Source organism: Gracilinanus agilis, chromosome 1, assembly GCF_016433145.1.
Source record: "Gracilinanus agilis isolate LMUSP501 chromosome 1, AgileGrace, whole genome shotgun sequence".
In the NCBI taxonomy this organism is placed as follows: Eukaryota; Metazoa; Chordata; class Mammalia; order Didelphimorphia; family Didelphidae; genus Gracilinanus; species Gracilinanus agilis.
This window is the reverse complement of record NC_058130.1, coordinates 69,733,919-69,745,009: the sequence shown is the minus strand read 5'-3', so window position 1 is coordinate 69,745,009 and position 11,091 is coordinate 69,733,919. Positions and strand designations below refer to the sequence as shown.

The 11,091-nt window shown below is 42.9% G+C and overlaps 1 protein-coding gene across 1 annotated transcript in view; it reads right to left on the bottom strand.

The window, feature by feature from the left end:
* The window catches only part of VOPP1 (VOPP1 WW domain binding protein), a 201,501-nt gene extending 193,275 nt beyond the window's left edge, over window positions 1–8,226 (bottom strand). Inside the window, exon 1 of the mRNA XM_044671058.1 lies at window positions 7,945–8,226. Within this exon, the coding sequence (XP_044526993.1) occupies window positions 7,945–8,001 (57 nt within the window). The 5' untranslated portion in view covers window positions 8,002–8,226. The remainder of the gene's footprint in view (window positions 1–7,944) is intronic.
* Window positions 8,227–11,091: the final 2,865 nt, after the last annotated feature.

Here is an 11,091-nt window from a genome sequence, read left to right as displayed (position 1 = left end):
ATAAATAATAAATATATAAATTTAGTTTTTAAAAGCCTGAGGATGGTATAGGACTAAAGATCAGGTGACCTGGGAATACCATAGAATTAAATGACTGACCTCAGGGAAGTCCAGCAGTGGGTAACTAGTGGGCACCCTAGCAGGCATGTATGAAGCATGCTATTTTATAAATGCAGAAGTATGAAGGAGTAGGACTGGCAGAAGACAAAAGGTCAAGTAAGAGAGCAGTAGGTGTCTCTCTCTGAGGTCTGGCAATCTAGTGACTCACCCAGCAAATTGAAAAGAGACACAATGTCCAGAGAGTCTCTTAGTAAGAAACAGGCTGGAAGTCATCGTTGGAGTTGGGAGGCAAGAGTGGAATGGTATTTGACATTTCTAGCAAGGCAACTTTGACACTAAGAAAATTGAGATTGGTGGGACAGGATTACGAAAAAAAGTAAGAAAGAGTGCCAGTTCAAGATCAACTGGAGAACTGATGAGATCCAATAGAGGGGATGAGAATGCAAGACAAGGACCCAAATTGTGAGGATTGTAAGGAAAGGTCCAGTTATAACAGAAAGGGCATTAAGTAAGATAAGACAAAAATAAGACCAAAGACGCTGTTACTTTAACTTCAATTCATTTGTCCTTATATTTTCCCTGGCATTGGTCCCAGAATCTGGCCTTGAGTAAATAGACTTACTGAGGACTTCTGGGATATGGCATCAAAGAATCAAGGCAGTCATTCTAATAAATGACCATTTTGTACTTTCTAAAACCCAACTTTAATCTTGTAACTCCCCTGCTCAAGATCCTTCAATGGCTCCTAATAGCCTACCCAAATTTCTTATCCTATATCTAAGGTCCTTCACTATTAGACCCCAAAGTATCTAGCTGCTCTTCATAAACTCTATACTCAAGCCCAAATAGACTGCTTGGCATCCCCCAACTTCCCCTTATGTCCTCATTTACTTTGCTCACATTATTTCCTCCAGTTGGAATGCCCTCTGACCAATCCCAAACCCAGTTTCTATCAGTAGTGGATCCTTTCAAGCCAAATTTAAATGTCAGTTTCAAACTTTCTGATCACCTCATTGAAAAGTGATTTTCCCCCTCCACTTTGTAGGTCTTTTGTTACATCGGCAACATAATACAGGAGAAAATATATTAGACTTAGGATCAGAAAGAGTTAAATACACTTACTAATTATAGTTAACTTCCTTAAGCCTCAGTTTCCCTATCTGAAAAATGAGCATTATAATAAAAAATAATAGACAAGAGTTAATGTGAGGCACAAAAAGGATAAATATGAAAATCAGTTATTATTATTGTTACTTTGTTTCCTTTTGTGATTTGGCACTATATTTTATTCTTCTTTGTACCTTTCATGTCATAATACTTTGTACAAACTGTGCATGCAATAAGTGGAAGGTTGCTACCAAGTGCAGATCGATAAGTGACCGAGGAAAGAGAAGATGTGGCCATCACCTTTGTGGAACTGACTAAGCTGCTTGGTTTTCTCCTTTTGGGGGCTGGGATAACATTGGGAAGTAAGTTAGAAAGGAAATATGGTTGAATCCTGATTAGGATTGTAAAATGGAAGTCTAAAGGTTACTCAGAGGTTCTATGAGACTGAACAAGTGGCTTCAACTCTCAGCAGTAGCCCCAGGCCACTCTCTAAGCCTCCAAGTTTCAAAGAAGGAGCTGGTCTACATTGGAGGAGGAATTCCTTTACCAGGAGCTCCTTGTACCAATGACATCACCAAATATACACACAGAGCAAGGCTGAAAAACATTCCTGCTGCCCTTCTTCTCCATCTGCTTTCACTCAACTCTTCTGTTTTCAAAAATCCAAAACAAAAACAGCTTCCAAAAGAAAAAGAAAAAGTACCACTCTTAACGAGAGACACCCATGAAGGTTATCTCAAGCAAACGATGAAATGATTTAAAACAGTAACAAAAGTGTGGGCATTGTATTGTGCGTAGGAATGGAAGGTAGACCAGTCTCTATGTCAAAAGACCCACAATTTTAAATCACTGCCCTAATCCACTCTTATTAAGGAGATACAGGATAGTGTTTATGTGTGTGTGTGCACGAGTGTGAGCACGTGCTCACGTTACAGGAATGCTGAGAAACCACTTAGGATTACCCTACTCTTGTAGTATGTTGAGGGAGGGAAGAACACTGGTCTGGGAGCCAGGAGACCTGGGTTCTCTCTCTGACTCCATCACTAACTCCCTGCACATTCCTGGGCATTTTTTCCTCTTCTCTGGGGCTCAGTACCCTGTGTAAAATGAGACCATTCATTGGACTTTATGGTTAATATTGTCCTTTCCACATTAAAAATCCCAAATTCCAAAAGAAAATCTTAACAATTCATATAAGTGCTTTAAGGTGTTCAAAGTGCTTTTCTCACAACAAACCAGTGAGATATCAAGTGCAAGTGCTATTATCCTCATTTTAGAAATGAGGAAACTGAGGCTGAGAGAGATTACAGGACTTGCCCATGATCACAAATTCAGTTAAGTGTCTGAGTCAGGATTTGAACTCAGGTCTCTAGACTCCAGTAGTATCAGTGAGTCATACTGCCTCTCAAACTGAGAGATATTGTCTCTACTCCAGCTCATCCAGCCCCTGATGTGCCTTAGGCTATGCCTCTCCCACCCATCCACCTTTTGAGCTGGGCAGCATAGAGGCTATGAGCAAACCAGAATCATGTTAATCAACTCCTAATCTGGCCCTTATTTTCTTTCTTACCCCTTTCATTTACTTTAGAGCTGACCTCATGCTTCCTTAGGGATCGCACTCACTGTTGCTGTTTGGCAAGAGATGATGCCCTTTACCCCCTACTAGAATCCCATAAAAGTTGTTCTCAAAGAACCATTCTATAACAGTTTCCTCCTTGCCCAAACTACATGTTGCTCAAATTCTAAAATGGGCACATGAGAGTGAGAGGGTTGGATGGGATCACACCGGAAGAGCCTGCCACCTGCCCAAGACCTGCTGCATAACATGAATTTCAGTGCCTTGTAAGACATTTGGCAAAAGAGATGGGAGGACTTGGGCAATGGGGAGTAGGGAGGGTAGAGGGAAAAAATTCTTAAAGTTTCTTTACATCTAATTTTGAGCATCCTTGTTCCCAAATAATCAGGGCTTTAGGGAAATGTGTATTAATTCTCAGATTCTACCCCTCACTTGTTCGGCTTCAAGCTTCTTATTCAAATCTGATTCTTAAAAGACTGTTTCTAGCCTAAAGAGAGCTCTTGATTTAAGTGACAGAATCACAGAGTGGGAAAGGATTTCAGAGATCCTCCGGCTGTCCCCCTTGTTTTACAGATTAGGAAAATGGAACTCACAGAAGGTAAGGGAACTACCCAAGTTCATTAAGGCATGAATGTCAGAGCCAGAGCCAAGACCAGAACCTAGGTCACCTGGCTCATTATGGCATTTGCTCTATTAATCCCCAGAATATGAAAGGCAGCCTCATGCAGAGATTTTTAACTAGTGTTGAGTCACTAACAAACATGTGTCAGGCATTGTGCTAAGAGCTTTGGTCACAAAGCAAGTTAAAAACAAAGCAAAACAGTCTCTGCTTTCAAGGAGCTCTCCTACTGAATGATTACAAGTTCCATGGGGATATCTCTGCTAGAGCCCAGCATGATGCCTTGCATCCAGTAGGTACTTAATAACAGTTCCCCTCAAACTTGACTCACTGATTAAAAAAAAAAACAAAAAACAAAAAACTCCACATTAGGCACCATCCAAGGTATGTTGAATTCCCTTAGTTGTCTGATAGTTGAATAGGTCCTACCCTAGAAGAGTTAACCCAGAGTCATTTTTTGTTGAAATTTCCAAGATCTTCACCCTGTGATATCTAGAAAACTTCACTATTGGTTCCAGTGGTTCCCAAACTTTTTTGGCCTACCGCCTCCTTTCCAGAAAAAATATTACTTAGCCCCCTGGAAATTAATTTTTAAAAAATTTAATAGCAATTAATAGGAAAAATAGGAAAGATAAATGCACCTGTGGCCATCAGGATCACTGCAGCACCCACCAGGGCCCACTTTGGGAATCACTGGATAGGACATTGTTGGCTACCCATTTCTGGTAGGAGTCATGGCCAAGATCCAGAGAACAAGGAAGGGAAGGGGATAGGAATGAAGAAAGCTGACATTTAGGCCTTACTGAACTCCTAAGCAGTCCAAGAGTTCTCAAGAGGAGAAAAAAAGTCCCTTCTGTAGTGATATTCAATTAGTTCTCAGGTTGCAATGTTATTGCTCCTGATCTGCTCTAGCCTAATGGACAAAACAGCTGGGTGAGGTTCCCAAAAGTAGGTGGCTTCCACTCTTCATAAGTCTAAACACCACTTCAAAGCCACATGATCCACATTTTGTGTCTGTTTGTACATTTTGGTTTGGTTTTAAATTCTGGGCATCCTTGTGTCTTGCTGGCACATGATCTTCTCCAGAGTTATAACTAGCAATTTTTGTAACACCCCATAAAACACCTTCAATTCAGTTGAGTGGATGGTGACCCTGGGATACCTCAAATCTGATGGTAGAGAAGTCATGAGGAGGGAAAATGAGGTGGGATCAGGCCATGGGAAAGCTCAGTGGGGTGGGGGTGGGGGTTGGAAGGTGTAGTTAATGGAGGAATGAGCTTTTATTGGCCAGCTTTATTCTTATTCGTACAGGAAGTAAGCACTTAAAAATGTGTTTTCATTCATTCATTCTATTCTATTTTAATCATGCTTGCTAACTAAGTGTTATAGTCAAGAGTGGAAAGTACTACCAGGAAACTCTTCTAAAAATCAGCACCCTGGGTCTAATTCCCAATTACCCAACCCTGGTTAGAGATCTCATTAGGCTTGGAGGTCATACAAAGAGAACAGAATCTTCCTCAAAACTCTCTATCACTGCTCACTGCTTTTTCAACAATGGCAAGAACAAGCAATTGCATTGCCCTCCTCTCCTTTGTTTCTCATCTTCTTCCTACTAGAACCTTTTTCCTGTAATGAATATGCTCACAGCTACTATGCTTGTACATTTGAATAATGTGATTGATTTCTAATTTTAAAAATCACATAAGATTTTTGATGGAGAAACAGAAAACTTATATATGGGTATATACACGTATACAAATATATAGATAAAATCACACATGTAAGACCATTAAAAACACACAGCAATAAGCATTTCAAAATGTTTTATGTACATTATTTTTCTGGCAGCTAGGTGAATCAGTGAATAGTGCTAGGCCTGGAGTCAGGAAGACCTGAGTTCAAATCTGGTCTTGGATACTTACTAGCTGTGTGACCCTGGACAAGTCAGTTGACCTCTCTTTACCTCAGTTTCCTCATAAGGAAAATGAGGGGGTTGGACTAGCTGGCTTCTAAGATCCCTGACAGCTATAAACACATGATATTATTGCAAGTAAAGTACTCTGCCAAGTGTTGGGGATTCTGGAACAAAAAATGTTATCTAGGATTATTTTTAAGACCTTGCCCCTAAGGTCTTTGTATCCTTTCCATTCTAAGGGATACAAAATGTAAACAGATACAGATAAAAATATAATCACTGGAGGAGGAAAAAAAAGCAATAAAATTAGGAGGAAATCAAGAAATCTTTCCCATAGGACACAGCACCTGAGCAAAACCTTAATAGAAGGTAGAGATTCTAAGAAGTGGGAAGGCAAAAGAAGTAAGAATTAGGCAAATTCCAGATATGGAGGGCAGGAAGTACAAAGGTATGGGAGCAGAGATGGGAGGCAACAATTAGTAGTGCAATTTGGCTGGAACACAAAGTGCATGAAGGGGAGTAATGCAAAATGAGTCTGGAAAGGTAAATGGGAGCCAGATTGTGAGGGGTTTTAAATGCCAAGCTGAGGAGTTTGTATTATCATCATTTACAAGCTGTCAACACAACAATCCACCATTATCCATGATAGGGCCAAAAATTTAGTCAGTCTTCCAGAAGTTCCCAAAGAACCAGATGTTGGGCTTTATTTGCCAGCCTTCTTCTTTTGAAGGGTATTATCATTGTTCTGCTTTGCCCTCGAGCAAGATCTAGCCTTTCTTTTCAGAGATGGCTCCTATGTATTCCTCTCTAATAAAAATACTTTGGAAAAGTACTGTATTACTGATAAGATAAAGACTGCAATAGTAGCATAACTGACTACTCATTTGGAAGGAGTTAATGGGTGGTCGGTCTCAAAGCAGAAAGAATGTTAGATTAGTTCACCCTAGGTCTAACATGTGATGTGTGCACAGATGCATTAATGCAGATATACAATGAAGTTTTATTTAAACAGTTGCCTCTCCCTTTTCTTCACCTTTAAGGTCACCTGTGAGTTCACTGAGGCGATAAGCTTTCTAAGTATTCAGATCTTAAACAACTGGACAATACATGGCCTAAAAAAAACAAAAAACAAGGTGTTTTCCAAAAAATAAGCTAGGAGGGCATTTTTCTACCAAAAGCAAAGCAAAACAAAATAAAACAGGGAAGTCTTTGATAAGAAAGAAGTAGGAGCATGTTGTCAGAGCTTTGTGGGAGAAACTTTTATGGCAACCTGCCTGGTTTAAACCAGATGGACTAGTCCTTTCATGAGAACTAAGATTTGCTCTCAAAATACAGAATTAAATATTACTATTTTTATTAGTATTAGTATTAGTATTTTAAAGGGGGGAGGGAGAAAAAGGCTGGTCTTTTGCAGGATGAACTAAGACTCTCACAAAAGAAGAACAGTTTTTGCGATCTTCCCAATGTGCTTTACAATACAGAATCTGATAAGAATTAGAGTATCCCTCATTTACCATTCTGTTTGATGGGGGTTCGATGTGAAGTAAAGAATGCTTCATCCGAAGTTACTGAAGCTGAGAAAAAAAGTTAATTCTGCAGTCCTAGTTCAGCCACTCCATCCCCACCGAGTTCTGGCTGCTGCCCACTTTATAGAGAACACACTCTATCAACAAATGGGCAGGTGTCCAAACAGGGATCCAACTTCCAAGCCAGCCCTAACCTCAATCTGTGCGCAGGCCTTATCAGATTTAGCTAGGAAGCTTACAACCTCAATCCGTTCCAAGAAAAGGAACGTGGCTCAATATGTTCACTACTTAGTGAGTCAATTTCCACAGAGCAACAAGCCTTTTTCTATTTCTGTGCCGGTTTCTGGACACATTCTCAAACTGGAAGCTTTCCTTTTTTTTTCTTTTCTTTTTTTTTTAAAAAATAAGAATACACGGTTGGCTAGTGGTAGGTCCCCCCCCACACACACACACACACTTTCCAAGAGAGATGTTAGCAGAAATCGTCTTGAAATTTTCTAAATGTACACCTGCTCAACAAGAGAGCAAGGTGAACCCACTGCACAGAGGCCAGATGAAATTCTGGGCACGTCGGTTTCTACAGGAAAAAGACTTCCTAATAACCTTATCCACTAGGTTACTCGTCAGGATGCCTCTGGGGGAGATAGTAGTTTTTTTCCCTTACAATCGCTAGGTGAGAGGCCTTTCTCTATCCACCTTCCCAGCTCAAATACTCACTCGCAAGCTACCTCCAGACAGAGTTTCCTTCCCCAAAGGTTCCTGATTCCTCTGCACAGGAGAAGAGAAACCCAGATAAAGGAAGATTTCCAGCCAAGAGGTGGCTGGCTACAGGGGAGGAGAGAAGAGTCAAGAAAAGAGTCAGGCACCCCAGATCCCCCCCTTTCCGGGGTGTCTCAGCACAGACTCTAAGCTAGCCTACATACAGGCTGGCATACATGCATCTAGAAAATCGGTGCCTCCGGTGAGCCCTGGTTTCCAAACCAACGCCCTGGTGTCCTCGGGGTGGGGTTGTCCCAGGCGATCGGTGAGGCAGGCAGCCAGTCCCCGAACTTGCCATGCCACCGCTCAGTTCTGGGTTATTGTTTGCCTTTCCAGGACACATCTGCGAAGGTTATCGCGCAGCCCCGTCCCCAGCCCCTACCTCCAGCAGGAGCCACAGCAGCAACGAGAGAAGGATCCTCCACGGAGCGGGTTTCATGGCTCCTTCTCAGCTCAGGTCCCAGCGGACGGCAGGAGAGAGGGCGTGCGGCTCTCCCCTCCGTCCTCCTCCTGCTTCAGAAACACTGGCGAGCTGTCAGCGGAGCAAGCCCCCTCATTCTGTCCCCGGAGGGGAGGGACGGTGGGTGGGAGCAAGCCTAGGAGCCGCCTGCGTGCCTCGGGGCGCGCCGCCCTCAGGAGCCGGAGCCTAAGGAGAGCCGAGGAGCGGAGCGAAGTCCTGGGAGTGACCGCCGCCGCTCGACTCCCCTAGCAGAGGCAGGCTTCCCCGCCCCGCGAGCGCGCGCGTGCGTGCATGTGTGTGTGCGTGTGTGGTACGCGCGTGTGTGTATGCATATGTGTGTGTCTGTGTGTGTTCACTCACTCTCACACACACGCAGTGGGCGTGCACCAAGCTGGGAAGAGGAGGAGGAGGAGGTGGAGAGCCGGCCGCTCAGCTGCTTCTCCCCCTTCACAGGCTGAAGCCCGGGAGCCGGCTGGCAGGACTAGCGGTGAAGGAAAATGTGGGCGCGCCCGGGGCGCGCGAGGCCGGAGCCCGCACACCGAGGATCCCGTCTGGGAGAGCTCGGAGCTGCCAAGACGCTCACTCCGGGGGCGAGGCCGGGACAAGAGGGAGGACTACTTCTCTTAGCCCCTCGAGGAGCGCACCCCGCACCCCCGGACCTGGGCACAAGGAAGGCTGGAGGGGACTGGCGGGAGCTCAAGGTGGCTGGGGCGAAGGTGAAGGAGGCCGGAGCTGGGGGAGACGAGAGGGTGCAGGACGAAGAAGCTTGGTCCCGGAAGAGAGAAGATGGGAACTAATGAGGGAAGGGCAAGGTAGGAGGGGCAGTGGTCAGGTGAAGCAGCCCCCACTCCTATGCAAGGAATAGTGGGCCTCAGGAGGGCAGGATAACCTCCATCCCATCCCTAGCCCACTCCCAGTGCTTGAAAAGAACAGAGGAGGCAGAAGGAATAGGGAGCGGCGAGGATTCCTTATTGTCACTCCTTTCTTGGTTATACCAGGGGAAATCCTATTTCCCAACCCCTCTCCTCTCTCCTCACTTCTTTTCTTTTAAGCGGTAGAATACAAGTCTACAGTCTCTATAGGTGTGTGGAGGGAAGGCAACCAAGATAAAGCCATAAAGCACGCAGAGAGTAGGAGGAGGGAGGCAGAGAGAGGAGTGTCATTCATATGGGAGTTGTCCCCCTTAGGACACATATAGCTCTTCTTTCCAATACATATTGGAGTAGATAAACTTATTGGAGTAAGGTTTTTGGAAACTTAGCTTACTATTTATGCCACTGTCAATATAATTCAGTGCAAAGATGACTGGATTTATAGTCAGAACACATAGTTCCGATCTGAATTCTGCCATTTACTGGATCTTAGTTCATCCACAAATGGGAATGGGTTGGACTGGATCACCTCTGAGGTCCCTTCCAGTTCTAGACATGTAATCTCATGAGTCCCAAGTCATTGGTCCTACTTAAATGTTGCTTGCCAAGTCAGACTCTGAGGATTTGGGAACCACAAAGTTCAGTCCCTCGTTTTTAAATTAGATATCTTAGCAAAGAAAGGTCCAAGACAGACAAGAAAGTATTCATGTAGTCCTCACCTCCATCTGCTCACTATCCAGTTGGAGAAAATAAGAAAACAAGAAAAGATAAAGATTATGATAAGGTCCAAGTGAGCAGGACAGAGACTGGATGGCTAAAATCTTCAAGCATTATAACCATTAAGTTTTATAGAAGAAAAGGGGCTTTAGAAAAGATCAAAAGGTGGGACTGGATTTGAATTGTCAAAAGACTGGGAATAGCATGGACAAGGGCTATGAAACAAAGGCAGCACATTCGGAGGACAGGGTCAAGTTGTATCTGGCAAGAGGAGAAAGTTTTGAGTAGTAGAAAGAAGGTTACACAGAAAGTAGAGTTAGATTGTGGAGAACCTTGACTGCCAGTCTAAAGAGTTTAGATTTTATCCAAGAGACATTAGAGAGATAGTATAGTTCTTAGGCAACAGAGTGGCATGAAGAAAATGAAGTTTTAGGAAAATAAACTGGGCAGTAGGATGCAGAGTGAATTGAAAGGATAAACTTTAGCCAAGAAGGAGTTATCTCTCTTCCCTTACTATTCTGAATTCTATAATCTAAGATCCAGATCCTAAAGCAAAATGATGAATTATTCAGACTGAGGTGATTTGGGATATGGTAGTACAATCAACAATATGGCATTTGCTGTTATTTTATAGTTATATCAGTTTATGGATTTAGGTTACAAGGGTGTTTTATTTTCTTCTGCCACTGTGTGCAATAGTTAGGTACCACCAAGTAAGCAGCTAGATTGTTCATTGGGTAGAGTGTTGAATGCCAGGCTTGAGGACTGAAGTTTCTGAGTTCAAATCTGACCTCAGACATTTAGTAACTGGGTGACCTTAGGCAAGTCACTTAACTCTTTGCCTCCATTTTCCCACCTGTAAAAATGATCCAGAGAAGGAAATGGCAAACCACTCTAATATATCTATCAAGAAAACCCCAAAAGGGGTCATGAAGAATGACATGACTGTACAACAACAAACCACCAAGTAAATGATGGTTCCTAGCTGTATAAACAGATTAGCTTGGCTTCTCCCAGGTGTAGCCAACTAACAATTCTACTCAATTATGTTTTACACAAAAAGAAAATTCATTTCTAAATAACAAGAATACTTGATTAAAAACTAATGCTGACTTCCAAAAACATTTTTAGACAAAATAAAAATTTGAGCAAAATGTAAGGAACTACCAAATATAGTACTTTCCTAATTGAATTTCTTTTTTTTTTTTTTAACCTTTACCTTCCATCTTGGAATCATTACTAAGTATTGGTTCCAAGGCAGAAGAGTTGTAAGGACTAGGAAATTGGCATTATGTGACTTGCCCAGGATCACACAGCTAGGAAGTGTCTGAGGCCAAATTTGAACCCAGAGCTTTCCTTCCCTAGGCCTAGCTTTCAATCCACTGACCCTTCCTAACTGAATTTCAACTCTAATCATAATTTCCCTTAGAAACCTACACTCTATTCTTGATCAGAGGACAGATGTATTGGGACTTTAGGA